We start from the raw sequence: 27,684 nt of genomic DNA, 5'->3' as shown, positions 1-27,684 counted from the left end.
GGTGACTCTGAGGATCCCCCGCGTCGACCGAAGTTGACCCCATCGTCGATCGGCGCCGCCGTTCGAGCTCGCGGTCTTTCACGCGTCGCGTCCGCGTCGGCGCCTTCTCCGGTTCCAGGCGGAGGTAGTAGCACCCCACTTTTGGCTCCCACAGCGGGTTCGCGTCGAACCACAGCCCCGTGCCGTGCGCGTTGACGTACACGTCGTACGCGTCGTCCAGCGTCGCGAGCAGCGGCGGCGGCGGCGGCGCGGAGGAGGAGGACGGAGGTAATGGACGAAGATGGGGCATCGGATGGTGATGTCCGCCGCTTTTCTCCGTCGCGTCGTCGTCGTCGCCGCCGCCGCCGTCGTCGCACGCGTGCGGCCGCACGCGCGCCGCGAACGCGTCGAACGACAGCATCGCCGCGAGGAGAAGGAGGAGGAGGATGAACCCCGCGCGACTCGACCGACGCGAAGCGCGAAGCGCGTCCTCCCTCCGCGCGCCGCGATGTGTTCTCGCGCGCTACGAGTACAGTAGTACTCGCGTGGTTGGCTGTCTTGTCTTGATCTCGCTGACGCACCATCTCTGATTTTAAAATCCGACGCGCCGCCTGTCGCCCCGCCCCCCGTCGCCCCACCCGCCGCCCTCCCCGCGAATCAATCGATCGCCATCGTCATGTCGCCGACGCACCCCGCGTCCATCAAGCGCGCGATATACGCCCGCAAGGAGTACTTCCTCAAGTCCTCCGCGACGCTCACGATGAAGCTCGCGCGACGGCTCATCGAACGAGATCTCGCGCTCGACGAGAGAGCGCTCGACGCGCACAAGGAGACGGTGAGCAAGTACGTCGACCGCGTCCTCGCGAGCGCGGAGGAGGAGGATGATGGGGAGGAGGGGGAGAAGGAGAACGCGGGAGTGGTCGCGAAGAAGAAGGCGAAGGCGAAGACGCCGCCGACGAGCTCGAAGAAGAAGGTGTCCCCCGCGGTGTTGAAGCACCTTCAGAAGGAGCGGAGGGGGTCGTCGGCGTCGCGCTCTCATTCGAAGCCGTCGAAGCCGCGCCGGATGAAGTACGACTCCGACGACGAGGAGGAGGAGGAGGCGGCGGCGTCCGAGGAGGAGACGGACGAGGAGTCCGAGGAGGAGGACGACGGCTCCGGCTCCGACTCTGACGACGCCTCGGACGACGCCTCCGACGATGCCTCGGAAGACGACGACGCGTCGAGGGCGAAGAAGCGGAAGATGGCTAAGGCGTCGAAGAAGAAGACCGCGCCGAGACCGACGACGAAACCGAAACCGAAACCGAAACCGAAACCGAAACCGTCCTCCGCCGCCGCCGCGCCGATGTCCGCGACGACCGCGAAGCTCCGAGACGTGTGCAAGCGCGCGGGCCTGACGTACCAGCACGTCTTCATGAAGCACAAGACGGACGAAGCGAGAGAAGACGCGCTCGCCGGCATCCTCGCCGACGCGGGGCTGTCGCTTCGCTCGGGTGCGTTCCTGACCGCGCGATCGTCCACGTCACCTCGCTTCTCTCTGTTCTCGTTGGCCCCCGAACGCTTAACGATTTTACTGACGAATCCCATCCCGACAAATGTCACGACACGTCCAGACGCGGCGGCGATCGGTCGCGTCAAGGCGCGGAGAGAAAAAGAGAAGGACCTCGACGGCATCGACGCCAGCAACATCGTCGAGGGCGGTCGACGACGCGCGGCGGCGACGACGAACCAGTGGGGCGAGAAGATCGACTACGCCGCGTTGAACGGCAAGAGAGACAAGACGAAGAAGCGGAAGAAGACGAGAAGCCCGGAGGAGCGACCCCGGACGAAGAGAGAAGGCGAAGAAGAAGGCGAAGAAGCCGCCGGCGGCACCGCGAGCGAGGAGGAGAGCGAGGAGGGGAGCGGCACCGAGAGCAGCAGCAGCAGCAGCAGCGAGAGCGACGACGACGACGCGAGCGACGATGACTTCGAGAAGACGCTCAAGGGGAAGGGGCTGAAGGAGCTCGGCGGCAGCGACGAGGACGAGGAGGAGGAGGAGGAAGAGGAGGAGAAGGACGACGACGATGACGAGGAAGTGGTTCCGATGAAACAAAAGAAGAAGACGACGACGCCTCCGAGACCGAAGCCCGCGCCCGCGCCCGCGGCGGCGCCGGCGGAGGAGGAGGAGGAGGAGGACGCGAAACCGGAAGACGTCTTCTTCGACAGCGACGCGGAGGCGGAGGAGGAAGAGAAAGAGGACGACGACGAGTTTGTTCAGCCCACCGCGCCCGCGCCCGTCGCCGCGAAGACGGTGCGCCGCGGCGGCGCCATCTTCTCCGACAGCGACGAAGACTGAGAGAGGCTGGAGGGCTGTTCCACGCGAGGGAGGCGACGTCGTCGGGGTGGAGTTGTTCGTTGTTCGAGTTCAAAGGCGGGCGTCGGTCGGAGTTGAAAGGCAGGCGCGCGCTCGTCGTCGCTAGACTAGCTACTCGCCGTTCGCGAGCCCCTCCAAGAAGCTCTCCGCCTCCGCGCGCGCGTCCCCCGGTAATAACGGCTCCCCCTCGGGCGTTTCTTCTTCCGTCGTATCCTTCCGATCCGGGACCCGCGCGGTACTCCGTTCCATCATCATCGCGCGGTACTCCGCGCTGTTCTTGATGGACGCCAGCAACCCCGGCGCGGCGCTCGGATCCCACCCGAGTTTCCGCGCTACGAACGCCGCCTTCTCTCGCTCGCTGCGTGGGTCAAGCGATCGGTCAGTCGAACGTCTTACCGGTCAAACGTTGAAAGGGAAGCGCGGGTGAAGATTGACGACGGGAAAAGTCCTTAAGGAACGGCGTGCACCACGCGAACGGGGTCGTATGGGAAGCAGTCTCACCGCTCGCTCTCCACCTTCACCCGGTGCGCCTCCCTCGCGCGTTCCGTCTCGTGGTTGATCCTCCGAATCGCCGCGCGATGCGCCTCGCGCTTCTCCTCCTCCGCCTCCTCCTCCTCCCGTGTCTTCGCGACGTAGTCCACGCGCGGGGGGCGACCGCCGCCGTCACCGTCGCCGTCGTCGTCGCGCCAGTCCCCCGTCTCGGCGCGGCGTCGCGCCTCGTCCTCGATGGCTCGCCTCCGACGGTCTTCGCGCTCGGTGTAGGAGATTTCGCCTGCGTAGTGCAACGCTTCCTTCTTCTTTCTTCTTCCGCCGCGATGACCGTCGTCGCCGTGATGACCGTCGTCTTTTCCTTTGGGGTTCCACGCGTCGTCGTCGACGACGTCCATGATCGTCCCGCGCGGCGGCAGCGTCCTGGGGTGGAGTTCATAGGCGTCAGATGGAGTTGAAAGGCGTCGAGGTCGGGGATTGAAACCGAGGCGTGAGCGGAGAGATGCGCCGGGCAAAGTCCTTAAGGATTGGCGTTCACCACGCCGACGCGGTCGTATGGGGACCAGTGTGATGACAGGACGCACCACGTCGTGGCGCCGTCGATCACGTTCCAGTAGTACGTCTTTCCGTTCGGCGCGACGACGGGTTTCCACGGCTTCGAAGTCGTCCGCCGCGGGCCCTCCGCCGCTCCCGTAACCGTCGACGCGTCACCGTTACGATTATCGTTCGCACTCTCCTCCCTCAAGCGCCTCTCCTCCCTGGCTTTCATCTCGAAGTCCACGTCGAACCGCGCGACGTCGACGTCGTCCCCGCCGAAATCCCCGCGGCTCAACTTTTCGTACAGCTTCGCTTTTCTCTCCAACGCCGCCGTCACCGCCCTTCTGGACGTGTCCAGACGCGCCGCCTGATCCCTCCGCGCGCGCTCGTCCACGCCCTCGTTCTTGCTCCGCTCGCTCTTCCCGAACTGCCGCAGCTCCTCGCGGAGGGCTTTTCCGCGCGAGCCGCCGAGGCGCTGCTTCTTCGGCATCGCCTCGAGGAGCGCCATGGGATCGACGGCGGCGGCGGCGCCCGCGGCGGCGTTTTGGTTTTGGTCCTTTTGGTTTTTTTGGTTTTTTTCTTCTGCCTCTTCTCCGCCCTCTCCTTCGCCGCCTACCAAACTCACCCTCCTCGCCGCCTCGAGCGCGACCTCCTTCTCCTCCCTCGCCTTCCTCCGCTCTTCCTCCAAACTCTCCCTCAGCGGTACCAGCGTCCTCTCGTCCAGCGACGCGCCGCTGACGTCCTTGATCTCCGGCCGCTGTCTGAGGGTCGAGGGTCCGTACGAGCGATGATTTCGGGGTGGAGTTCAAAGGCGTCAGAAGCGGCGGAGTTGAAAGGCGTCGAGGGCGGGCGTTGAAAGTTGCGAGGGACCCTGGGAGGAGAGATGCGCCGCCGGGAGATAATAAAATCCTTAAGGATCGGCGTTCACCACGCCGACGCGGTCGTACGGGGACCAGTGTGATGGATGAGAACGCGCCTGTACCCCGCGATCCCCGACTCCGCGGTCCACCCGAGGTTGACGATCGGATCCCTGACGCGTCGCGGCTTCGGCGGCGGCGGCATGAGCGCCTGGTGCCGCCCGGGCCCCTCCGCGGGCATCGCGGCGTCGGCGGGGATCGAACCGGCGGCGGCCTCCTCCGGGATCGCGCGCGTCGAGCGCGACGGGCTCCCCCCGCGCTTCCTCTTCGACGACGAGATCTCATCATCGCGGCCGCGACGACGGTCGTGCTGGTCGCCGCGCCGATGAATGCCATCATCGCGCGGCCCCGCGCGGAGGAGCCCGTCCGCTCTGTGCGCGTTCGGCGCGTCGTCGCGGTCGTCGTCGTGACCGTCGCGGCATCCTTCGGGCTCGGCGTACCCGAGCCCGCGCTGCTGCTGGCGCGAGGCGTCGTCTCTTTCGAACGGCGGCGGCGACGCGCGGCGACGACGATGATGATGCCGACGGGGGCTCGCGGATCTGGACGTGTACCCGTCGCGCGCGTCGCGCCGGGGCGGGCTCTCCGGGCTCGGCGAGCGGTCGCGAAGCGCTCTTCCGAACTCGTCGACGCCCTGGCGGCGTCGCGCGCTCCGACGCGGCGACGCGGGCGCCATCGCGACGGGCGCGCGGCGAGCGAGTGATGAGATGCGATGGCGGGGAGTAGGGGCGTTCGCGACGGAAGTGCCGAGTCGCAGTCGTCGTGTGTCATAGATATCGATAACGAACGACCTCCGCTGCCGTCGCGCGCCGCATACCGCACGCCGCGCGTCGTCGTTCGGCACGATGTTCGTCCTCTCGCGCGCGGCGCTTCCCGCGCCGTCCGCGGAAGCCGCCGTTTGCCGTCGACCGAAGCGTCGCGGCGAGCCGACGCGCGCGGCGGCGGCGGCGGCGCCTCGACGGCCGTTCCGATGGACGACTACGACGGAATCGCGAAGAATGTCAACTTTCTCCCCTACTGGTCGCGTCGCCGCGGGGCATCGCGTCCGCGTCGTCGCCGCCGCCTCGGACGACGACGACGTCGCGCTCGTCCCCGCGTTCGACGGCGATAGAGGCGGCGCGCTCGAGCCCGGCCCGACCGGCGCGCGACCGCCGCGACCGGCGCCGCGGCGCGTCGTCTCGAAGGGCACGCTCAGGCGCGTTCTATACACTGGTCCCCATACGACCGCGTTCGCGTGGTGAACGCCGATCCTTAAGGACTTTTCCCGGCGTGTCTCTCCGCCCACCCCTCGCTTTCAATCCCCGCCCTCGACGCCTTTCAACTCCACCTGACGCCTATGAACTCCACCCCGACATCGCTTTGTATGGAACGACCCTCAGCGACGACCTCGCGAGCATCGATTCGCTTCGTAAACACTTCACGTTCGGGCTGAAGTGGTGGCTCCCGTTCAGCGGGTTCCAGGGTTTCAGGCGCGCGCGCGCCCGTCTTCGCATCGCATGGTCGTATTCTATCGACCGCGTCCAACCATGCGACGACGGCCAACCACACGTTGTGCCACGTCATCGACGACTGACCAACCGCGTCCCTCCGCGTCATCACCATCCGCCCATCATTTGCAGCGGCGTCGGCGAAGCCGCGTCGCGACTGTGGGAGAACACCGTCCTTCTCTCCGGCCTGTTCGCGTCCCTGAGCGGCTTCGCGATCTTATTCCCCGTAAACAGCGTGCTCAGCGCGGGCGACCCGTGGACGACGACGTACTCCGTGACGTGGTCCCTGGCGTTCGCGTTCAACAGCACGGCGGCGTTCAGCGGGACCATACTCCTCAACAAGGTGTCCAAGTGCGCGCCGCAGGTGACATTCTTCGCCGTGAACCTCACGTTCGTTTTGACACGTGTACATGCCGTCCACCAATCAAATCCCTTCGTAAATGACACGTGTCTCCCCTCGACCACTCACCGCCCGCACAGAACCTGCCGCGGTGGTTCCACGAGTTCGGAGGCTTCGTGGAACTGCCCGTGCTGTCGTTGTTCCTCGGCGGTTGGAGCGCGTTCGGCGGCGTTCTCATCGCGCTGACGCCTCTGTACGCCAACCCGTTCGCGCTGATCGGGCTCATGGTCGTCTTCGGCGGGTGCGCGTTCGTCGTCACGACGCTGTACTCGGTGACCACGGACTTCGAGAAGCAGTGCGCGGACAGGTGAGATGAGAGATTCTTTTCGAGACCGCTTCCGCTGAACGTCGTTCCTTCCTTCGAACCCGCGCCAGCCGCTCGGTTTCGAGATGGACGTGTTCGACCGCGACCGTCCCGGTGGACTGACCGATAGATACGTCGCTTTCACCCCTTCCTCGACGACCGACAGGGCGGCGGTGAGCATTCGAAACATGGCGAGAAACGCGAGGGGCATAGGGATGGTGGAGAACGTTCAGGTGCGTTCTTACAAACGTTTTTCACCCATCGCCCGGTTTCAACATTTGATCGCGTCTTTTTTCAACTGACCGATGAACTATTTTTGTATGGAATGCCCCTCATCAGAACGACGAGCTGAACGCGATGATGGACGCCGCGGCGATGGACCAGCGACGCGGCGGGAGGTAGCCTACAGTACGTCGTGGTGAGCGTCGCGCGACGTGGGCGGGCGACGAGAGGGAGAGCAGGGTGGGCGTACAGTATGTATTTTGGGTATTTCGTTTTGATGATCTGTTATCTGTTGTGAGACGACTGAAGTTGTCTCTAGAGTTCTTTTGTGCCGTCGGTCGTCGTCTCGTCACCCCTTGCCGCCGCCCTTGCCCTTGCCGCCGCCCTTCCTCTGCGCGTTCATCGCCTTCGCCGCGCCCGCGGGAAGGGATATCTTCACGCCGCCGCCGCACATGATCTGCGCGACGTCCCCGCCGACGCCGCCGTCCGTCTTGGACATGATATCCCGCGATCGCGCGTCCAATATTTTTACTTCCTCGCCGCTCCCGGGCGGCGCCGCCGGCGCCCTCCGCAACACGTCCATCGCCTGCCTCGCCGCCTTGCCCTTCTTCTGGCTCCCGGGCGTGAGCTTCAGCTTGTACCGGTACGTCTGAAGCGCCGCGTACGGCGCGACGATTGGGATCGCGTGCGTTATAACGTCCGCGGGGAGCGGCGCGCCGGTGAGGCGATCGGCGAGCGACGCGCGCGCGTCGTTCTCCTCCGTCGACGCCGGCGTCGGATCCGCGAGGTACGAAGGCGGCGCAGTAGCGACCGGAGTCGCGCTGGTGGCGTCGTTGCTGTCATGACGCCCGTGGTGGCCATCGGCGGCGGCGTCGTCCGCGTCGTCGCTCGGTGGCTTCTGCTTCCGCTCGGCGCGATTCTGCTTCTGCTTCCGCTCCCGCGTCGCCGCCGCGCGCTCGCGACCGCCGTCGCCGTCGCCGTCTGACCCGTCGCCGTCGCCGCCGCCGCCCTTCTTACCACCACCGCGCTTGCCGCCCCCGCCTTTACCCCCCGCGGCGGCCATGAGCGCGATCGCGAGCTCTCGGTCTTCGTCGTCCTGGTCCGCGTATTTCGCCTGCGCGCGCTTCGCCTTGGACGACTTGCCGCGAGGAAGCGGCGCGCGCTTCTCGCGTTGTTTCTGTTTCTGTTCCTGTTTCTGTTCCTGTTTCTGTTCCTGTTCCTGTTTCTGTTTCTGTTTCCCCCCGCGTCGTCGCGCGTCGTCGTCATCGTCGTCGTCGTCCACCTCCACGTCCACGTCGTCGTCGTCGTCGCCGCCGCCGCCGCCCGCCGCTTTGTCGCGCTTCTTCTTCGCTTCGCGGCGCTCCTTCGCGGACATGCGCTTCGTGCCCTCCTTCGGCGCCGAGGCTGAGGCTTCTGCGTCTTCTCCCTTTTCCCCCGCCGCCTTGGTCTCCTCCTCTAACGACATCGCGTCCATCCTCGCGGCGGCGAAGTCGACGCCGCCGTCTAAGAAGGCTTCTAATCGACTCGACGACGGCGCCGGCGCGGCGTCTGCGTCGGCGTCGGCGTCGGCGTCGTCGGGGGTCGCGTCGTCTTCAACCTCGACACTCTCGACAACCTCCTCCTCCACCTCCTCCTCCTCCTCTTCCGCGTCCTCTGTAACGCCCTCGCCGTCGGCGTTACCTAGCGCCGCCATCTGCTGCTTCACCACGCGATCCCCCGCGTGCGCCTCCACGCTCGCGTCGTCCCCCAAGACGAACATGTACGCGAAGCCCATGACGAGCGGCGCCGGGGGAAGAAACGTCTTCTTTCCCACGGTCCACACGACGCCGTTTAGTAACGGCTCCCCCTCGGGCGTTTCCTTCCGAATCTGCTCCGGCTTGACGTACCACGCGCTGATCACCTGCCGCGAGTCCCACGCGTTCGAGCGGCACAGGCACGCCGCCCCGGCTTGCGCGAGCGACGCGGGAGGCACGCCGTTGCACCATCCCGCGCCGCCGCCGCCGCCGCCGCCGCCGACGACGACGGAGCTCCCCGGCGGCGCCTTCACGAGCGTCAGCGGCGCGCCGGCGACGTCCGCGTGCACGATCGCGTCCGAGTCCCGGCTCACGTATTTCTTCAACATCGCGTCCGTCTGCGCCGCGTCGCGCGCGGACACGACCAGGCAGTTCTCCGTCGTGACGAACCACCAAAATTTCTCGAACCAAAACGTCTCTCGCGTCTTCGTCGCCTCGCCCTTGGCCGTCGCCTGCGTGGGTGAAGCGATCGGTCAGTCGAACGTCTTACGTACCGGTCAAACGTTGAAAGGGAAGCGCGGGTGAAGAGTGACGACGGGAAAAGTCCTTAAGGATCGGCGTTCACCACGCCGACGCGGTCGTATGGGGACCAGTGTGTGGGACGCGCCCGCACGCGCGCGAAGTCCGCCTTGGCCTTCTTCTCCGCCGCCGCGACCGCGCGCTCCGTCTGCGCGAGCGTCTTGTCGTGCTTCGTCGCGTGCTTCTTCTTCTTCTCGAAGTGCGTCCGCGCGTTGGCGTACGCGGACAGCGACAGGTCGAGCTCGACGGCGACGGCTTTTCTTCTCTTCCGTCGCAGTTTCTTCTGTTGTTGTTTTCGTTTCCGCTCGGAGCTCTTCTCGTCGTCGCCCTCGCCCGCGTCGTCTTCGTCCCCATCCTTATCCTCATCCTCCCCATCCTCCTCCTCCTCGTCCTCGTCATCCTCGTCGTCGTCGAGGTGGTTCGCGAGCGTCACCGTGATCTTGTTGTTCGCCAAGTCCAAACTCTTGATCGTCCCCGCCACCGGGTTCCCGGCTCTCGTCTCCTCGCGAATCATGATCTCTAAATCGCCCCAGCCCATCCCGCCCGCGAGCGCGTTGTTCACCGCCGCCAGCGCCACGTCGACGCGCTCCAAGTTGTACTCGATCAGCGTCGCGCGGAGCTCGTCCGCCTCGCGCTCGCGCTCGAGCGCCGCCGCGCGCTGCGATTGGTCCTTGCGCACCTTCGGCAGCGTTCGATACGAAGCGACGTCGGGGTGGAGTTGAAAGGCGTCAGAAGCGGCGTTGAAAGGCGTCGAGGTGTGTCGGGATTGAAAGCGAGGGACCCTGGGCGGAGAGAACCGCCGGGAGAGAGAGTCACTAAGGATCGGCGTTCACCACGCGAACGCGGTCGTATGGGGACCAGTGTGTAGAACGCACCTTTTCGAGTCGGTCGACGACGGCTTTTTCCGCGCGTTCGCGTTGGCGCGTCGCGGCTTGCGTCTCGAACGACGCGAAGTAGGCGTCGAGCGCGTCGTCGAAGGATTCATAGGCTTGCACGCGCGCGTCGTCGTCGTCTGTAGCTGTCGAATTTGCATTTGAATCGATCGCGTCGATCGGTGGCAGAGGGCTGAAGTCGTCGACGACGAACGCGTCGTCGTCGTCTCCCGTCGCCCCGGGCTTGCGTCGCCGCGTCACGACGCCGGTCGGCACCGCGGAGCCGTCGCCGACGCCCTCGAACCAGTCGTCCAAGACGGACAGCTGTCGAAGCAGCCGCTCGACGACCGGAGCTGTCGCGTTTGAATTTGAATTCAAACTACTCGAATCCTCCTTCAGCGGCAGCGGCGTGTTCCCGCCCATCGGAAGCCCCGCGAGCTTCGCCGCGCGGTCCACGAGCGGCGGGTTCTGTCCCAACCCCTTACACAGCGCCTCTCGCAACGTCGCGGGCGCGCGCGGCGCCGCCGCCGCCGCCGCCGCGTCTGTAGCTGTCGAATTTGAATTCGAATTCGAATTCGAATCCGCCGCCGCGCCCGCCAGCGTGTCCTCACCGCGCGCTCTGCCCACCAGCGCGCCCTCGAGGTCGTGCAACGTGACGCGCTTGTGCGTGCGGAACCTCTCGCGCGGGTACCGATGATTACCTAAAATTTTGACCCCCTTGTCGTCGTCCCGGTGCGTGCGAAGCAACGTCAACACGACGTCGTCCTTGTCCAACAGCAGCACGTTCCCTTGCGCGTACAGCTCCACGATCAGGTGGTGCTCGGTGTCGCCGGACGAGAACGTAAAGTCGACCGCGCGATCGGAGCCGATCTGATCGATCGCGTTGAGGCGTTTGCCTCGGAGATGCATCCGCAGTTTCGCGTTAAACTTTGACGGCTGATCGGTCGAAGATGCCTTTCCGCCGCCGCCGCCGCTCGCGCTCGCCCTCGCGTGCGACGTGCAGTGGAACCGCGTCCCGCTCTCGATCACGACGTTGATTTTCTCGCCCTCGCCGCTCTCGGTCGCGCCGCCGCTCCGCGTGAACTTGAAGACGAACGACGTCTTGTCGCGATCGTACACATTGGTGAGCCAGGTCCCGACGAGGCGCGCGCGGAGGCACGCCACCTCCGCGCGGATGTCGTAGTTGTTGAACTTTTGCTTGGGCATGATGGGAGGGCGGGCGCGGTGTTATGGATGGGAAGCGCGAGGAGGGAGGTGCGGGCCCGCGCCGCCGCCGCCGCCGCCGTGTGCGCCGCCGCGCGCGGACGAGATCTGTGGAGTCGACATCGCGAGTCCCGAGATCATTTTTTCGTGTTCGTTGGGAATAATAAATGATAATTCGGTTGCTCCGCCCGCGCGACGAGCGACCGATCGACGGACAGAGGATATCCATCACACGCATCATCGCTGCTGAAACCCCAAACACACAAAAACCCCTAGTTGTACTAGCTAGCAGACCCTAGCTAGACTCTCATCCCATCCCACTAATACGCCCGCAGCCCCTGCCCATGGCCCGGCGGATGCGCCGCGCGTCGTCCGTACCTCGCCGGCGCTTCCCCCCGCTGATCCGCGTGCGACGTCATCCGTTCCCGCGCGCGCTTCATCTCCTCCGCGGCGGAGTTGTACGCCCCGGAGTTGTACGCCCCTCCTTGGGCGCCATGTTGAGAGTAGTTCTCCTTGGACGCGGCCGCCATCCCAGCGCCGCCGCCGTGATGATGCCCGCGCCGCTGCGTCTCGTGTTCGGCACGCCGCATCTCTTCTTGCATCTGCTGCCGCCGTCGCATGTGATACTCCTCCTCTTGGCTCTGCTGACTCTGCTGCGCGCGTCTCCGGTCGCTCTCCTCGCGCGCGCCGCGCGCGTCGTCGCCGCCCTCGCGCGAGCGCTGCCGCGCGGAGACCATGTCCGCGTAGTACCCGGTCCCGCGGTCGCCGCTCTTGAAGACGTACCCGGGGCGGGGGCCTTGGAAGGCGCGAGACGGCACGAAATCGCCGCAGCCGCCGCCGCCGCGGCTCTGCCGTTCCATCTGTTCCATCTGTTCCGCGCGCTGCTGCCGCGCGTACATCTGCCGACGGTACTCCATCTCCTCGTCGTCGCGACCGCCGCCGCCGTCGTGTTGTTGGTGGTGTTGTTGCCCTCCTCCTTGAGGCGGCCGCATCTGCCGACCCTGCATCTGCCGCAAGAGCTGCTCCCGGCGACTGTCGCCGCCGCCGCCGCCGCCGCCGCCCTGCTGTTGTTCATGCTGTTGTCGCTGCGCGTACGCTCGCTGCTGCATCGCATGCTGGTGCCTCGCGTGCGCCTCCCTCTCGTCCTCCTCCTCCATCGACCGCCCCTGGTGCTGCTGGTATTGCTGTTGTCTGGTGTCGTACGGGTATTCAGACAGCCGCGGCGCCGCCGCGCGTCTGCCGTGCCGCGGCGGGTTCCGCGGATCAAACTCGCCCTCGTGATCGACGTCCCGCCTGACCGCCGCGCCCGCGGGCCGCTGCGTCGCGAGCCGTCGCTGCTCCTCCCTCTGCATCCGCCCCAGCGCCTCGCTCTCCGCGTCCTTCCGTCGCTCCCACTGCTCCGCTCGCTCGCGCGCCATTCGCGCGCGCTCTTCGTTCGCCTTTGGGTCGAGGGTCCATACAAAGCGACGAATGTCGGGGTGGAGTTCATAGGCGTCAGAAGCGGAGTTGAAAGGCGTCGAGGTGTGTCGGGATTGAAAGCGAGGGGTGGTGGGCGGAGAGATGCGCCCGGCAAAGTCCTTAAGGAACGGCGTTCACCACGCCGATGGGGTCGTATGGGGACCAGTGTGAATCACGTGAACGCGCCTTGTCTTCGCGCGCTTGGCGGTCCATCGCCGCGCGCGTCGCCGCCGCCTCGGCTTGACTCGCGCGCTCGCGCCGCTGTCTTCGCAGCACCTCGAGCTGCGTCTTGCGGTCCAGCCCGTCGTCCGGTGGGACGTACGACGGCGCGCGTCGCCCCGCGATCGCGCCGGTGGACACGCCGCCTCCGTCCGGGGGGCGCCGCCGCATCTGCTCTTCGAGGTCGCGGAGGTAGAGCTTCTGCTGCCGCGACCGCGGGGAGAGGGCGGCGAGGGAGGGGTCCGCGGCGTTCGCCCTGGCGTTCGCGGACTCGATCGTCTGCTGCGACAGCCGACGCGCGTTGGCTGCCATCTCCGCCTGGACGCGCGAGTTCAAAGGCGTCAGAAGCGGAGTTGAAAGGCGTCATAGGGTCGGGCGTTGAAAGCGAGGGACCCTGGGCGGAGAGAGACGACGTGAGAGAAAGTCCTTGAGGATCGGCATTCACCGCGCGAACGCGGTCGTATGGGGACCGGTGTGATGAGGACGCGCCTGGACGAGCTCGCGCTCCCTATCCGCTGCCGTCATCGGCTGCTTCAGCATCTCGCGCTTGCGGCGCTCCATCTCTTCTCTCTGCTCCTCGCGCTCGCGCGCCATCTCTCGGCGCTGGCGCACCTCCGGCGGCGTCGCCGGTCGCGGCGGCGACGATCGACGAGGGTCGTTCTGATCCATCTCGCTCTCTGCGCGTCTGGAGAGCCGCTCTCGAAGCTCTTGAGACTCGCGCGCGTGCTGCCTCCGCGCGAGATCCGCGAAGTACTTTTGCCTCTTCTCCGCGGCGTCCGCCCTTCCGCGCGACGGCGGCCTCGGCTCTTGCGACGGCGGGCGAAGCTGCGACGCGTCCCACACGCCGCCTCGCGACTGCGACTGCGACTGCGACTGCGACTGCGACTGCGACTGCGACTGCGACTGCGACGACGCCGCGCCGTCCCCGCCTTGTCGGCCGCTTTCGCCGCCGCCGCCGCCGCGCTGCATCGACTGCGCTCTCTGCATCTGCTCCCGCGCCGCCTCGCTCTCCCGCTCCCGCGTGGCGCGCTCTGCAGAAGACGCCTCTTCCTCCTCCCGACGCGCCGATTCCGCCGCTCGCGTCATCTGCGACCGCCGCCGCCGCTGCTCCTCCAACTCGCGCTCTTGTTGGTTCCTGTACGACGGCGGTTGATTGGTGGGTGATGTGGCGGGAATTGATGTGATTGGTTAGTTATTTGATGAAGTGGATGTTTGATTGGACGAGAGCGACGGAGAGACACGCCGGGCAAAGTCCTTAAGGAACGGCGTTCACCACGCGAACGGGGTCGTATGGGGACCAGTGTATAGAACGCGCCTGTACGACGGCGGGACCGCGTGCATCGCGCCGGCGCCGATGTCGCCGCCGCCGCCGCCAACCTCGAACCGCCGCCCGGGTCTTCGCCCGCCGCTCATGCCGGGGACGGCGGCGGGGGCGGCGGCGGCGGCGCCGCCGCCGCCGAAGACGTCCGCCATGCCGGTGCCGCCTCGCGCCGCCGCCGCCGCGCGCAGCCTCGCCGCGTTCGCGCCCGCGAAATCCCTCGCCACGGGCGACAGCGACTCCGGGTTCGAGGTGGAATACTCGCCGCCGCTTCCGCCGCCGCCGAATCCACCGCCACGTGGCGCGTTCGGATTCGTCGGCGGCGACCGCGACGGCGTCCCCGCGGGCGCGACGGCGTTTTTATTCTTCCCGCCTCGACCAAACCCGAACAACCTCCCTTTCCGTCCGTTCGCCGTGAGCGGCCGCTGCGAGACCGGCGCCCAGCGGTTGTCCGGCGCGGCGCGCTGTGCGCTCTTTTGCTCCGCGGCGGTCGTCCGCGCGGCGCTGTGCGGCCTCCGCGGCGCGTCCCAGTAGTCGCGAAACACGACGTAGTTGTTCGCGTTCGGCGAGAAGCTCACGAGACCGAAGTGTTTCCTGACGAGCGATGATATCGGGGTGGAGTTGAAAGGCGTCAGTTGGCGTTCAAAGGCGTCGAGGTGTGTCGGGATTGTAACCGAGGGGTGGACGGAGAGAAACGCCGGGGTTAAAAGTCCTTAAGGATCGGCGTTCACCACGCGAACGCGGTCGTATGGGGACCAGTGTGAGATAGAACGCACCTCAGGAAGCTCTTGAGCTTGTGCGAGGGACGATCGTACGCCAGCCGCGCCGGTCGGTGGTCTTCCTCCTCCAGGAACCGCGCGAACAGCTCGCTCCCGATGCCGCCTCTCTGGCAGCTCTCGTGGACGTAAAAGTCGAGGACGCAGCACGGCTCGATCTCGACCGTGTTCCCTCGCGGATCCGACACGAAAAGGCGCTTCTCGCCAACCTTGAGAAAGCCGAGAACGACGGAGGGCCCGCGCGATGGGTCGCTCGCGTCGTGCGATGCGATGTACAGACGCTGGTCCGCGTGAAGGCGCTCCTGCGATGATGATGACGACGCGATGACGACGGGGAGGTGGGGGAGGCGCGCGGTCGGCGACGGGGAAACGGCGGGGACGGGGACGGGGACGGGGACGAGATCGAACGTCGAGACGAGACGAGGGGGACGACGGACGGATGAAGAAAGATGGAGAGGAACGCGCGGGCCGGCGCGCACCAGGGACGTGATGGGCGCCGGGAGCGCCTGCGCGCGCGCGGATAAGCGGCCGGCTTCCTCCAGGAGCGCGGCCATCGCGCGGTGCTCGTCCTTCGGGAGGCGGTCTGCGATGACGACGGCGACGGCGTCAGCGAAAGGGAGGGAGGGGGGACGGATGCGAAACGGGCTACTTTGACTCGCGCGACGACGACGACGACGACGACGACGACGACGGCGGGACCCGCGCGTCCGCGGCGGCGACGCGCGCGCGAACGGCGCGACGACGCACCGATGTCGGCTTTCCGCCATACCGAGACCCCGGGCTCGAGCCCGGTCACCCCGCGCGGGTGCTGCATCGCGCCGAGTCGCGGCGCGCGACGACGACGGACGGCGCGCGCGGAACTGGTGACTGGATGTCCCGAACAGTCGAGACGACCTGAGAGGCGACGCTGCTGACAACCGACACATCTGACTCATCAAAGAATATCTCTCCGCTACCGGTCAACCTCCTCCTCCTCCTCCTCCTCCTCCTCCCCTTCCTCACGCTTGGCTCGCGCGCGCAACACCACGAGGTCGCCCTCCGCGGCAGCCTCCAGCGACGCCCTCGCGTCCGCGTCCCTCGCTCTCGTCGTCTCGTCGTCGTCGTCGTCGTCGTCGTCGTCGTCGTCGTCGTCGTCGCCGCCGCCGCGCAGCCGCCGCATCCAAAAATTTTCTCCAAACGCGCCAGTCGCCCAGCCAACCTCGCGGCCTTTGTCCCTGACGGTAAACGCCATCATGACGACCGTTTTCTTCTTCCGCGAACGCGAGCACGCCTCGATGAGCGTTCGCAACAGCGGCCCGCGCGTGTCCTCCTGGAACAGGTCCCATGTCCCGGGCACGTAGAGCGTCTCGCACGCGAGGACGAAGTCCCACCCGCGCCGCGACTTACCTGTATTATTTTTTTCGTCGTCGTAGGCGTTCTCCTTCTCATCGCCCTCCTCGACGTCCGTCGCCTCCTTCCTCCTCCTCCCCCCCCCCGCCGCCGCCGCATCCGCCTCGTCCGCCGCCCTCTCCGCCGCCTCCGTCGACTCACCCCATCGCAGCGCCGCGGCGACGCAGACGCTCCCGGGCGCGAGCGGGCCGTTGGCGACTTCGTCCGGCGCGCCGACGCCGTCGACGAACGACGCGACGTTGCGCTGCGAGCGGTCGAGGTGAAGACACGTGTCAGTCATGATCTCATGTGATTGGTTGATAGCGTATCATTCCCACGCGTCGACGCGAACGTGAGGTCGACGGCGCGCGAGAGAACGAACGCCTTAAGGAACGGCGTTCAACGCGCGACGCGGGTGGTCGTATGGGAAGCAGTTTCGAATTGATGAACATCAATCGCACCCGCGTCAGCTCGACGACGTCGTCCACGTCCGTCAGGACGCACGTCGCGCGCGGCACGACCGCCGCGAGCGCGAGCCCGCACGCGCCCGTGCCCGCGCCGAGCTCGAGCACGCGAACCGGCGGCGCGCCCGCGAAGCCGACGCCGCAGCGCGCGTCGCGCGCGAAGAGCCCCTCGACGGACGCCGCGACGCGCAGGCATCGCGGCGCGGCGACGCGCGCGAGCGATCGGACGGCGTCGCGCCACACGACGCCAGCCTCGTTGAGCGCGTCGGGGTCGACGTGCAGGGTCAGCGCGCGATCGAAGACGTCGAAGGACGCCGTGGTCGGTGGGTGGGGGGGCATTCGTTCGTTGGGGAGGGGCGCGGCGCGCGCGTGGGGACGCGCGCGCGCGCGATGTGTGTGTGTCTCGCGGTCGGCACTCTCGAGAAAAAAAAAACAGGTTTTTAGTTTTTAGGTCACAGAGAGCATCTCGCGCGCGCGGCGTCCGCCGTCGTCGTCGCCCGCCGCGATGACGTCTCCTCCTCCTCCTCCTCGCGGAGGCGGCGTCGTCGCGACGTGGGACGCGTGGACGCGATCGACGCTGTCCGCCCTGGACGCGTCGCGGCTGACGCGGTCCCTGCGGCCGGTCGCGCCGTTCGACGCCGAAGCCGAATCGATCGAATCGACGACGACGACGCGCGCGGGTCCCTCCTACTCGTCCGCGTCCTCCTCCTCCTCTCCGATGACCGTGCGCGTGTCCCCGGAGACGATGCGCCGGTGGCTCTGCGGCGAGCACGACCTCGGGGAATCGCACGACGGAGGAGGAGGAGGAGGAGGAGGACGCGGCGGCGACGACGACGCGTCGGGGAGGCGTGAAGATCATTGGCGCTCCCTGCGGCTCTTCTCTTCGAACGACTACCTCGGCCTGTCGTCGCACCCGGCGGTGCGAGCCGCGGCGTCCGACGCGTCGCTGCGGCACGGATGCGGGCCGCGGTCGTCGCCTCTCGTGGCGGGGTACACGCGCGAGCACCGCGAGTTGGAGACGGCGCTGGCGGCGTTGAAAAAGACGGAGGAGTGCGCGCTGTTTCCGTCGGGGTGCGTTCGCGGTTCGCGCGAACGAACGAATATCGACCGCAGAATGTGCCATGTCATCATGGTTTTTCACGCGCTGACCAATCGCTTCCATCCACGTGTCGTCAATTCACTTCCTCCATCCGCGCGTCGTCACTTCCGCAGGTACGCGGCGAACTGCGGCGTCTTACAGACGCTCGCGGACGGCGCCGACGTCACGATATTCAGGCGCGTCCCTTACACTGGTCCCCATACGACCGCGTCGGCGTGGTGAACGCCGATCCTTAAGGACTTTTCCCGGCGTGTCTCTCCGCCCAGCCCTCGCTTTCAATCCCCGCCCTCGGCGCCTTTCAACTCCACCTGACGCCTTTCAACTCCACCCCGACGTTCGCTCGTACGGAACGACCCTCAGCGACGCCCTCAACCACGCGTCCATCGTGGACGGGTGCCGACTCGCGTCGAGGACGTCGGGGGCGAAGGTCGTGACGTACGCGCACTGCGACGTGGACGACTTGGAGCGAAAGATGAATGAGACGACGCGCTGCGACGGAGGAGGAGGCGGTCACAGAGGTGGGGGGAGGAGGGGGGGTCGTCGGAACGTCGTCGTCACGGATTCCATCTTCAGGCGCGTTCTATACAAACGTTTTTCACCCATAGCTCGGTTTCAACATTTGATCGCGTTCCCTTTCAACTGACCGGTGAACGTCGTCGTCACGGATTCCATCTTCAGCATGGACGGCGACTTCGCGCCCATACGGGCGTTGGTAGCGTTAAAAACGCGTCATCCTGGGACGTTACTGATCGTCGACGAAGCGCACGCGACGCTCGTGTGCGGTGCCACCGGCGGCGGCGCCGTGGAAGCGTGCGGGGTGGACGAGATGAACGGCCTCGGGGCGGGCGTGGACGTCCACGTCGGGACGCTCTCGAAGGCGTTCGGCTCGCACGGCGGTTCGTTTCCGCTCACACTGGTCCCCATACGACCGCGTTCGCGTGGTGAACGCCGAACCTTAAGGACTTTTGGGTCCCGCGCGCGTTTCTCTCTGACCACGAGATATGCATCGTCGTCATTCTATATGGCTGGCACCAGACTGACCGATCGCTTCCCTCCGCGTCCCTCCAGGATTCGTCGCGTGTCGTCGGGACGTGAAGCGTCTTCTCGTGAGCCGCGCGCGGTCGCAGGTGTACAGCACGGCGCTTCCGGCGCCGTGCGTCGCGGCCGCGAGCGCGGCGCTTCGAGTGGGAGCGGGAGAGGGCGAGGGCGACGCGCTGCGACGGAAGCTGTGGCGGCACGTGAGAACCGTGGACGACGCCTTGCGCGGCGGCGGTGGCGGCGGCGGCGGCGACCGGACGCATCTGGATCACGCGCGCGCGGGCTTTCTGCCGCCGCCGCCTCTCGACGGCGGTTCCGGTTCCGGCGGCGTCGGTCCCGGCGTCGTCCGCTCGCCGATCGTGCCCGTGCCGTGCGGCGTCGGCGCGGACCGCGGCGGAGAAGCCGCCGCGTTGGCGACGGCGACTCGGGCGCGTTCGTTTCTCTTCATCTTCATTTCACCCACCGCTCGGTTTCGACGTTCGATCGCTGATCCCCCGTTTCGACGCCGACTGACCGATGAACCCGACCCTGACCACCTTTTCTTCGCAGCTGTTGCGCGCGGGCATACACGCGCCGGCGATACGACCGCCGACGGTGCCGCGCGGGAGCAGCCGCGTGCGCGTGACGTTGAGCGCGGCGCACAGCGACGAGGACGTCGCCGCGCTCGTCGCGGCGTTGAGAGCCGCGGGCGCGGGAGGAAGAGGCGCCTCCGCGGCGTTGTGACGACGAGTTAGGCCCCACACACTAGGTTTATTTATTATGCGCGATACTGTAGAAACGAATATCAAAGTCAACAACCTCCGCGCGCCTCTTCGTCGTCACAGTGGCATGCGCCGAGCGATCGCGCGTCCTTCCTCCGCGTTCGCCCTCGCCGTCCTCCGCGCGTCGTCGTCGTCGTCGTCGTCGACCGCGTCCGCGTCTTCGCCCGCGTCCGCCGCGCGCTTCGCCCCCGCGCCCTTCCGCCGCGGCTCGCATTCCGCCCCGAACGGAGACTCTCATCGGAGGGGCGCGCAGCCGGTCGGATCGCTTCGTCGCCTTCGCGGACTCCGCGCGTCGGCTTCTTCTTCTTCTTCTTCTTCCTCGTCCGCGTCGTCCGGCGGCCCTCTGTACGTGGACGAGCGCGGCGACGCCTCGAGCGACAGCGTCATGGCGGACGACCTCGACTCCTCGCGGTCGAGGGTGACGGGCGAAGAGATCATTCACAAGACGCCGTGGATGCAGTTCAAACACCTCACGTACGTCGACCCCACGGGGAAAGAGCGCGCGTGGGACATGGTCGCGCGGTCGACGCGCGCGCCCGGCGCGCGCGCGGACGCGGTCTGCGTCTTCGCGACGCTGCGGAAGAAGGGGGAGGAGGACACGACCTTACTGGTGCGGCAGTTTCGGCCGCCGCTGAACGGCGAGGTGCGCTTCCGAGAGCGTTCTATCGTCGCGCCGATCCCCGTACAACAACCCCGTTCGTTCGCGCGGTGCATGCCGTTCCTTAAGGACAGAACTTTTGGGTCCCGCGCGATTCTCGACCACGAGATGTGACACGTCATCGTGTATGTGTACCCGTGTTGACCAATCGCGTCCCTCCACGTGTCGCGTCGTCGTCGTCAGACGATCGAGCTTCCCGCGGGGTTGATCGACGGCGACGAAGCCCCGGAAACGGCCGCGCTGAGGGAGTTAAAAGAAGAGACTGGGTACGTCGGCGTCGTCACGCCCGGCGGCGCGTCCACGCCCGCGCTGCCGCTGTCGCCGGGGCTCACGGACGAGACCGTGTGCGTCGTTCGGTGCGTCGTGGATTTAGGTGCGTTCTATCTCACACTGGTCCCCGTACGACCGCGTCGGCGTTGTGAACGCGGATCCTTAAGGACTTTCTCATCCGGCGCATCTCGCCGCCCAGGGTCCCTCGCTTTCGATCCCGACACACCTCGACGCCTTTCAACTCCGCTTCTGACGCCTTTCAACTCCACCCCGATATCATCGCTCGTATGGGCAACGACCTCAGACGCCCCGGAGAATTTGACCCCGAAGCAGGAGCTTGAAGGGAGCGAGTTCATCACCGTGCTGCGGGTCCCGGTGAAGGGGCTGAGGAAGAGCCTGGACGCGTTCGCGGACCGCGGGTATCACGTCTTCGCGGGGTTGCACATGATGGCGTGCGGGATGGAGATGGCGGACTGAGCGACGCGAGGGGGGTACTGTATCGTTCTCGGATGAAAAAAACTTTTTTAACGGAGGCGCCGCCGTCGCGATCGTCGGTTGTTATGTACACGTACTGTATACTGGCAGAGAAACCCACCACGCGAGCGCTCACCACGCGGCGTCAGTCTACGCCGTCGAAGAGCCCGCCGCACGGCTGTGACTCCGTCCTCGACAGGAGCTGCGAGACCTCCGCCTCGCCCGCGTACCCGCTGTCGTCGCTCTCGCCGCCCTCCTCCTCCTCGTGACTGGTTCCCATACGACCGCGTTCGCGTGGTGAACGCCGTTCCTTAAGGACTTCGTCGTCCTCCTCCTCCTCCTCCTCCTCCTCCTCGCCTCGTCGATCGTCGGAGACGGAGTCGCTCGGCGGCGGCGGCTGCGAGTAGCACTCGCACGCGTCCTCGTCCAAGGGGTCCGCGTCGTCGTCGCCGGCGACCGGCCGCTCGCCGAGGCTCGGCGTGGACTCTAAGACGCGTTCGGTGGACTCGAACGCGAACGCCTCGTCGTCGTCGTCGTCGTCGTCAAACGGCGACGGCTGCGACGCGTACTCCGCGATCATCTCTAACGCATCCTTCGCGGCCGTTACTCTTATTTTCTTCTTGTTTTCGTCCTCGTCGTCGTCGTCGCGACCTTTCAACGCGAGGAGCGCGAGGTCGTTCACCTCGAGCGAGCCGGGGAGGGAGAGCCCGCCGCCGGCGCCGGCGGGGAGAAGAAGCGCGGGGAGCGCCGACGAGGTCGGGGGCTCGAAACGCTCGTCCCTCGACCGTTTCGTCCCCCTCGCGTGGTCCGCCTCCGCGAACGCCTCCCCGTCGTCATTCACGCCCTCATCGTCGCCGTCGCCGCCGCCGCCGCGCGCGCGCTCCTCGCGAGGAGGCGCCGAGGTGTCCTCCCCGTCTCTTTCGCCTCTGATAAGCGTCATCGCTCGCCGCAGCGCCGGCGGCGTCGGCGTCGGCGTCGAGACGACGCTCGCGCCTCGCGCGGCGGCGGCGACGCACGCGTCGCACCGCGCCGCGAGCGCGTCCTCCGCGACCGCGGCGTCTTCCTTCGCCTCCTTCGCGCGCGTCACGATATCGCGCAGCAGCAGCTCTGATGAGCGGCGGCGCGGCCTCCCTTTCAAAGCGAAATCGGGGTGGAGTTCATAGGCGTCAGTTGGAGTTGAAAGGCGTCGAGGGCGGGGATTGAAAGCGAGGGATGGGCGCAGAGAGACGACGGCAAAAGTCCTTAAGGATCGGCGTTCACCACGCGAACGGGGTCGTACGGGGACCAGTGTGAGATAGAACGCACCGCCGCCGTCGCCGTCGTCGTGGCCGTCCTCCTCCTCCTCCTCCTCCTCCTCCTCCGCCGCCGCCGCCGCCTCCGCCGTCATCGCCGCCAACTCCCGCGCGCGCATACGGTTCGTCCCCGCGTGCCGCCGCAGCGTCCCCGCGATCCGCCGCACCGTCGAACGCTCGCGCTCGAGCGCGTCGCGCGCGTTGGATCGCGTCAGGTCGTTGACTTCGCCGCACTGCGCGAGAAGCGTCAGCGTCGGCGCCGACGTCGGGTCGCCGCCGCCGCCTGCGATATCGTCATTGGTCGAGGGAAGACACGTGTCAGTCGCGTGTGCATGTGATTGGTGGATAGAATTCCGACGTGTCAAAACGTGAGGTTCATGGCGCGCGAGAGAAAGCCTTGAGAAACGAAGAGCACAACGCGAACGGGAGCGTATGGGAAGCAGTCTGTCCAGTCTCACCGCCGCGGAAACCGCGTCCTCGTCCATTATTATCATCACTACTCCCTCGGAAGCTTCGCATCGCGCGCCGCCACGCGATGGACAGCCGGTGCGCCACCTTGTCGCACCGCACGACGCGCGCCGAGAGCGCGTCGACGAGCGACGCCGCGCGAGAGAGGCGCGTGAAGACGCGCGCCTCGCGCGGGTCCGTCACGTTGAGACTGTGGAGTTCATAGGCGTCAGAGGGAGTTGAAAGGCGTCGATGGCGGGGATTGAAAGCGAGGGGTGGGCGGAGAGATGCGCCGGGAAAAGTCCTTAAGGATCGGCGTTCACCACGCCAACGATGTCGTATGGGGACCAGTGTATAGAACGCGCCTGAGCGCGACTTTCGACGGCGCGACCGACAACATCTCGCGCACACTCGACTTTCGCGGCGGCGACGCGCGATCGCGGCGGGGGCACTCGGAACGCGCGGGGTCGACGACGACCAAGCGCGGCGTCGGCGCGGGCGTCGGCGTCGGCGTCGAGCGCGTCGACTTCGTCGTCGGCGTGAGGAGGTCCAGCGGGAGGCGCGGCGGCGAGGCTGCCATCGGACGGATCGATGAGCGATGTTTGTTGTGTTTTGGCACCCGCTCCTCCGGTCGTCGTCCGTCGCCGCGAGACCGAGCTAGACGCGGCCGCGCCGCTCCTCGCGCGTCGTCGTCGTCGTCGTCGTCGTCGTCGTCGTCGTCGCGCGCGTCGAGCGCGTCGTCGTCTCCGCGGCCGCGCGCGACGACGCGCGCCCGCGGCGAGTGAAGGACGAACGAATCATGGCACCCCGTCGTAGTGTGACTCGTCGTCGTAACGCTCGCGCTCGCGCGAGGTCGCGATTTGCGGCCGGCCGCCGCAGCGGCAGGTGTCATCAGGTTCGTTCGCGTGAACTTACCGCGTCGCTTCGGCGTCGTCATTTCCCGCCGCGCCCAAACGGCGCACCTCGCGATGCGGCGGACGCTGCACCGCCTCGCGGCCCTCCATCGCGCCGCCGCCGCGCGCGTCGGACCCGCGAGCAGAACGCCGCCGCCGCGGCCGCTATGGCGCGCGATGTCCACGCTCCCGCCGCACACGGTGCGCGCGCGATCGCTCCCGTCGAACGATCGAACGATCGCTCGGTCGGTCGCGCCCGAAGAGCGAGATATTAATTAATCATTTCGACCAGCCCTGACCCCGCCCCCCCCATCCACGCACAGGAGATCCACATGCCCGCGCTGTCGCCGACGATGACCCACGGCGGGATCCTCTCCTGGGACGTCGAGGAGGGCGGCGCCGTGCGCGCGGGGGACTCGCTCGCGCAAATCGAGACGGACAAGGCGACGATGGCGCACGAGTCGCAGGAGGATGGATTTCTCGCGAAGATTTGCGGTGAGTCCGACTCTGACCGCTTCCCATACGACCCCGCACGCGCGTTGAACGCCGTTTCTTAAGGATGGACTTCTTTCGCGCGCTGTGAACCTCACGTTCGTTTTGACGCGCGTGAATGATATGATATCCACTCCACCAATCGCGCGCCCGCGGTACTGACCCGTGGATTCCCTCGACCGCTCGTCGCAGTCGCCGCCGGCGCGGAGAACGTGCCGGTCGGCGTCGTCATCGGCGTCATGGTCGAGGAGGAGAAGGACGTCGGCGCATTCGGGGGGTACGCGCCGCCGGCGGGGGCGGGGGCGAGCGGGGGCGGTGGGGGTGATGGAGCGATTCGAGACGCGGCGACGGCGGCGGCGGCGACGGCGGCGGGCGGAAGCGCGCCGACGACGACGAAAGCCGTCTCGAAGAAAAGGGAGGATCTCAGCGGCGGCCGCATGTGGCCGTCCGTCCGAAGGCTCCTCGCGGAGAGCGGGTTAGACCCGCTGACGATCACGCCCACGGGCGCGCGAGGCGCGCTCGTGAAGGGGGACGTCCTCGCCGCGATGGGGCTCTGCGATGCGCCGAAGGCGGCTTCTTCGAACGCTTCGAACGTCGCGACGACGACGACGACGACGACGACGATGAAAACGCCGAAAACGCCGGCTCCTCCCGCGCCGCCGCCGAAACGCGATCCTCGCGCGCAGGAGCACGAGGACGTCCCGACCACGAGCGTCCGGAAGGTGATCGCGTCGCGGCTGCTCGAGTCGAAGACGACGGTGCGTTCTTACACTGGTCCCCATACGACCGCGTTGGCGTGGTGAACGCGGATCCTTAAGGACTTTGCCCGTCGCATCTCTCCGCCCACCCCTCGCTTTCAATACCCGCCCTCGGTGCCTTTCAACTCCTACTGACGCCTTTCAACTCCATCCCGACCCTCAGTCGCCGCACTTTTTCGTCGGCGCGGATGTCTCTCTCGCCGCCGTCGACGCGTTGCGAGCCAAGCTGAAAGCGGTGGACGTCCGCGCGAGCGTGAACGACTGCGTGATGTACGCCGTCGCGCGCGCGCTCGCGCGGTCGCCGAAGGTCAACGCGACGTACGACGCCGCGGAAGGCGTCGGGAAGACGTCGGCGAGCGTCGACGTCGCCGTCGCGGTGGCGACGGACGGCGGTGAGAAAAGAGACTCTGACTCCCGCCCATACGATCCCGTTCGCGCGTCGATGGTCGTTTCTTGAGGACTTCTTTCGCGCGCTGTGAACCTCACGTTTGTTTTGACACGTGGGGATGATATCATTATATCCACCAATCACGTGCGCGCATGACTGACACGTGTCTTCCCTCGACCAATCGTAGGCTTGATCACGCCCATCGTCTTCGACGCGGATAAGAAAAGTCTCACCGTCATCGGCGAGACCGTTCGCGCGCTCGCGTCCAAGGCGAAGGCTGGGACGCTGAAGCCCGCGGAGTTCATGGGCGGGAGCTTCTCGGTGTCGAACCTCGGGATGTTCCCCGTGGACCACTTCAGCGCGATTTTGAATCCGCCGCAGGGCGCGATCATGGCCGTCGGGCGAGGGACTTCGAGGGTTCACGTGAACGACGACGGGACGCTGGGGGACGAGGCCGTCGCGAGCGTGACGGTCAGCGCCGACGCGCGCGTGTGCGACGAGGCGGACGTCGCGAGGTTTCTGGAGGCGTTCAGGGAGGAGATCGAGGCGGACGAGTGGAGCGTTTAAAGTAAGTTGTAGGCGACATAAGAAAGGATTTTTTTTTTCTTCCAGTCAAAGATCTAAAGTGATGACTAGTCGTAGGGGCGACCACCCAATAGGGCGAGCGGCGCGGAGGCGCGCGCCGGTATTACCATCAGCGCGTGCCTCCGCGTCCGCTCGTGTATACCCTGCGGTCGTCGCCGCCTCTCCAGTCGTGTAGTGTCGTGTGCGTATTTAGTGTAGTGCGTATTTTTTTTCCGCAGTTTTTTTTCGAACTCCGTCAACCCCGTGAACCGTTCGGTGAGCTCATCGTTTCGCCGTTCACCGTTGACCGTTTGAGTCCGTCCTCTTCTCCCCCGTGATGTTATGTGATGTGATGTGATGTCGTCGACATGAAGAAGGGTAAGCGTGCATCATTTCGTGTGCGCGTTGGAGTGATCGAACTCGTCGTTCACTCCGCTTCGCCGTCGCCGTCGTCGCCGTCGCCGCCGCCGCCGTCGCCGCCGCCGCCGCCGTCGTCGTCGTCGCCGCCGCCCGACGAAATAATCACTTTCCTCACCGCGCTTCGCATCCCCAACCCGACGTCGTCGTCGCGATGCTCCGCCGCGGCCTGGATCTGGCGCTCCATCGTGCCCACGGCGGCGCCCGCCGCGGCGCCTCTCTTCCCGGGCGGGCCCTTCTCCAGCCCCAGCCGTCGTCTGGGGTCGGGGTGGAGTTGAAAGGCGTCAGAAGCGGAGTTGAAAGGCGTCGAGGTGTGTCGGGATTGAAAGCGAGGGGTGATGGGCGGAGAGAGACGCCGGGGAGAAAAGTCCTTAAGAAACGGCGTTCACCGCGCCGACGCGGAATCGTACGGTGACCAGTGTACAACAGAACGCGCCTCTGCTCGAGCTTCTCTCGCTCGCGCTCCTCCTTCGTGCGTTGCGCCTTTTGAATCGACGCCACCATCGACAGCGACGCGTTCGACAGCGGCACGCCGCGGTCCTTCAAGTCCACGGCGATCTCAGCCGCCAGCGCGCGCACCTTCGGGTTTAGGGATACAAGCGAAAGTCGGGGTGGAGTTGAAAGGCGTCAGGTGGAGTTGAAAGGCTTCGAGGGCGGGTATTGAAACGGAGGGGTGGGCGGAGAGATGCGACGGGCAAAGTCCTTAAGGATCGGCGTCCACATCGCCAACGCGGTCGTATGGGGACCAGTGTGAGATAGAACGCACCTTCGGGTCGTCGCTCTCCGCGGCGAGCGCGCCGTCTCTCTCCGCCGCCGCCGGCGCGCCCTCCCTCGCGCGCACGCGCGTGAGTTCGCCGTCGTCGCCGCCGACGACGACCCAACGGCCCTCTTTGCCGGGCCGATCGTCTGTGACGTCGTCGTCGTCGTCGTCGTCCATGACCACCGCCGCCGCGGTGGACGCGACGACGGCGACCGCGTCCTCGAGCCGCCGTCCGACGTCGTGCTCCATCTCTCGGCGGTGCGCGGCGATCGCCGCCTGTGGGTGGAGTTGAAAGGCGTCAGAAGCGGAGTTGAAAGGCGTCGAGGACGGGGATTGAAAGCGAGGGACCCTGGGCGGAGAGAGACGACGGGAAAAGTCCTTAAGAAACGGCGTTCACCACGCCGACGCGGTCGTATGGGAACCAGTGTGAGATAGAACGCGCCTCTTGCCGGACGAGCGCCGCGCGTTGCTGGTTTATGACGGCTTGTTGTTGGTGATGCGCCGTCACGAGCGCCTGGATCGTCCCCGCGGTGGCGTCCTGTGATTGTATTATTGGTCGAGGTGGGAAGACACGTGTCAGTCACGAGTTGACGTGATTGGTGGATATCATCGAGAAACAAAAAAAAGCGCACGGGGAAGCGGTCTCACCGTGACCACGTGTTGCTGATGCTGCTGCTGCTGCTGCGCGACCGCGGCCGCGG

The 27,684-nt window shown here is 66.6% G+C and overlaps 13 protein-coding genes across 13 annotated transcripts; 5 read left to right on the top strand and 8 right to left on the bottom strand.

Moving 5' to 3' along the window:
* Positions 1-655: 655 nt before the first annotated feature.
* MICPUCDRAFT_43637 (uncharacterized protein) lies at positions 656-2,311 on the top strand (the record flags this gene model as incomplete). Its single annotated transcript, XM_003064754.1, has 1 exon — positions 656-2,311. One exon carries the CDS (start codon positions 656-658, stop codon positions 2,309-2,311), a length of 1,656 nt encoding a protein of 551 aa, XP_003064800.1.
* A 515-nt stretch (positions 2,312-2,826) lies between these two features.
* Positions 2,827-3,216, bottom strand: MICPUCDRAFT_54658 (uncharacterized protein; the record flags this gene model as incomplete). Its single annotated transcript, XM_003064639.1, has 1 exon — positions 2,827-3,216. One exon carries the CDS (start codon positions 3,214-3,216, stop codon positions 2,827-2,829), a length of 390 nt encoding a protein of 129 aa, XP_003064685.1.
* A 122-nt stretch (positions 3,217-3,338) lies between these two features.
* On the bottom strand, positions 3,339-4,945 carry MICPUCDRAFT_54657 (uncharacterized protein; the record flags this gene model as incomplete). The annotated part of the gene is made up of 2 exons (XM_003064638.1): positions 3,339-4,116; positions 4,338-4,945. The coding sequence occupies 2 exons, from the start codon at positions 4,943-4,945 to the stop codon at positions 3,339-3,341; spliced, it is 1,386 nt and encodes a 461-aa protein (XP_003064684.1).
* Positions 4,946-5,114: 169 nt separating this feature from the next.
* Positions 5,115-6,467, top strand: MICPUCDRAFT_54656 (uncharacterized protein; the record flags this gene model as incomplete). The annotated part of the gene is made up of 3 exons (XM_003064753.1): positions 5,115-5,497; positions 5,649-6,162; positions 6,237-6,467. The coding sequence occupies 3 exons, from the start codon at positions 5,115-5,117 to the stop codon at positions 6,465-6,467; spliced, it is 1,128 nt and encodes a 375-aa protein (XP_003064799.1).
* A 1,521-nt stretch (positions 6,468-7,988) lies between these two features.
* MICPUCDRAFT_37161 (uncharacterized protein) lies at positions 7,989-11,072 on the bottom strand (the record flags this gene model as incomplete). The annotated part of the gene is made up of 5 exons (XM_003064637.1): positions 7,989-8,723; positions 8,790-8,876; positions 9,131-9,673; positions 9,870-10,346; positions 10,494-11,072. Coding segments are annotated over 5 exons (2,421 nt in total), but the record flags the coding sequence as incomplete, so codon positions are not given.
* A 341-nt stretch (positions 11,073-11,413) lies between these two features.
* MICPUCDRAFT_67773 (uncharacterized protein) lies at positions 11,414-13,049 on the top strand (the record flags this gene model as incomplete). The annotated part of the gene is made up of 1 exon (XM_003064752.1): positions 11,414-13,049. A coding segment is annotated over one exon (1,636 nt), but the record flags the coding sequence as incomplete, so codon positions are not given.
* A 138-nt stretch (positions 13,050-13,187) lies between these two features.
* MICPUCDRAFT_54651 (uncharacterized protein) lies at positions 13,188-13,832 on the bottom strand (the record flags this gene model as incomplete). Its single annotated transcript, XM_003064636.1, has 1 exon — positions 13,188-13,832. One exon carries the CDS (start codon positions 13,830-13,832, stop codon positions 13,188-13,190), a length of 645 nt encoding a protein of 214 aa, XP_003064682.1.
* Positions 13,833-14,573: 741 nt separating this feature from the next.
* On the bottom strand, positions 14,574-15,409 carry MICPUCDRAFT_6581 (uncharacterized protein; the record flags this gene model as incomplete). Its single annotated transcript, XM_003064635.1, has 3 exons — positions 14,574-14,658; positions 14,841-15,142; positions 15,320-15,409. Coding segments are annotated over 3 exons (477 nt in total), but the record flags the coding sequence as incomplete, so codon positions are not given.
* Positions 15,410-15,792: 383 nt separating this feature from the next.
* On the bottom strand, positions 15,793-17,011 carry MICPUCDRAFT_54649 (uncharacterized protein; the record flags this gene model as incomplete). Its single annotated transcript, XM_003064634.1, has 2 exons — positions 15,793-16,473; positions 16,670-17,011. The coding sequence occupies 2 exons, from the start codon at positions 17,009-17,011 to the stop codon at positions 15,793-15,795; spliced, it is 1,023 nt and encodes a 340-aa protein (XP_003064680.1).
* A 126-nt stretch (positions 17,012-17,137) lies between these two features.
* On the top strand, positions 17,138-22,104 carry MICPUCDRAFT_49296 (uncharacterized protein). Its single transcript, XM_003064751.1, has 9 exons — positions 17,138-17,743; positions 17,885-17,947; positions 18,132-18,344; positions 18,450-18,667; positions 18,840-19,009; positions 19,359-19,525; positions 19,634-20,213; positions 20,412-20,601; positions 20,803-22,104. Exons 1-9 carry the CDS (start codon positions 17,178-17,180, stop codon positions 20,973-20,975), a joined length of 2,340 nt encoding a protein of 779 aa, XP_003064797.1. The 5' UTR covers positions 17,138-17,177; the 3' UTR covers positions 20,976-22,104.
* Positions 22,105-23,927: 1,823 nt separating this feature from the next.
* Positions 23,928-25,870, top strand: MICPUCDRAFT_30461 (uncharacterized protein). Its single transcript, XM_003064750.1, has 5 exons — positions 23,928-24,099; positions 24,289-24,373; positions 24,476-24,854; positions 25,018-25,246; positions 25,430-25,870. The coding sequence occupies exons 1-5, from the start codon at positions 23,937-23,939 to the stop codon at positions 25,807-25,809; spliced, it is 1,236 nt and encodes a 411-aa protein (XP_003064796.1). The 5' UTR covers positions 23,928-23,936; the 3' UTR covers positions 25,810-25,870.
* Positions 25,871-26,233: 363 nt separating this feature from the next.
* MICPUCDRAFT_54643 (uncharacterized protein) lies at positions 26,234-26,410 on the bottom strand (the record flags this gene model as incomplete). The annotated part of the gene is made up of 1 exon (XM_003064633.1): positions 26,234-26,410. The coding sequence occupies one exon, from the start codon at positions 26,408-26,410 to the stop codon at positions 26,234-26,236; it is 177 nt and encodes a 58-aa protein (XP_003064679.1).
* A 516-nt stretch (positions 26,411-26,926) lies between these two features.
* Positions 26,927-27,232, bottom strand: MICPUCDRAFT_54642 (uncharacterized protein; the record flags this gene model as incomplete). The annotated part of the gene is made up of 1 exon (XM_003064632.1): positions 26,927-27,232. The coding sequence occupies one exon, from the start codon at positions 27,230-27,232 to the stop codon at positions 26,927-26,929; it is 306 nt and encodes a 101-aa protein (XP_003064678.1).
* Positions 27,233-27,684: the final 452 nt, after the last annotated feature.

Source organism: Micromonas pusilla (assembly GCF_000151265.4).
Source record: "Micromonas pusilla CCMP1545 genomic scaffold MICPUCscaffold_18, whole genome shotgun sequence".
NCBI classification, from domain to species: Eukaryota; Viridiplantae; Chlorophyta; class Mamiellophyceae; order Mamiellales; family Mamiellaceae; genus Micromonas; species Micromonas pusilla.
The sequence above is the reverse complement of the archived record's forward strand: the minus strand, read 5'-3'. Positions and strand labels throughout refer to the sequence as shown.

Excerpts from the sequence above, each read along its gene's own strand:
- MICPUCDRAFT_49296 (XM_003064751.1), top strand. The coding sequence starts at position 17,178 with ATGACGTCTCCTCCTCCTCCTCCTCGCGGAGGCGGCGTCGTCGCGACG. Across the intron at positions 19,010-19,358 it reads GACGGAAGCTGTGGCGGCAC|CTGTTGCGCGCGGGCATACA; the intron begins GTGAGAACCGTG and ends TTTTCTTCGCAG. Across the intron at positions 20,214-20,411 it reads GGCCGCCGCTGAACGGCGAG|ACGATCGAGCTTCCCGCGGG; the intron begins GTGCGCTTCCGA and ends CGTCGTCGTCAG.
- MICPUCDRAFT_30461 (XM_003064750.1), top strand. The coding sequence starts at position 23,937 with ATGCCCGCGCTGTCGCCGACGATGACCCACGGCGGGATCCTCTCCTGG. Across the intron at positions 24,100-24,288 it reads ATTTCTCGCGAAGATTTGCG|TCGCCGCCGGCGCGGAGAAC; the intron begins GTGAGTCCGACT and ends CGCTCGTCGCAG. Across the intron at positions 25,247-25,429 it reads CGCGGTGGCGACGGACGGCG|GCTTGATCACGCCCATCGTC; the intron begins GTGAGAAAAGAG and ends GACCAATCGTAG.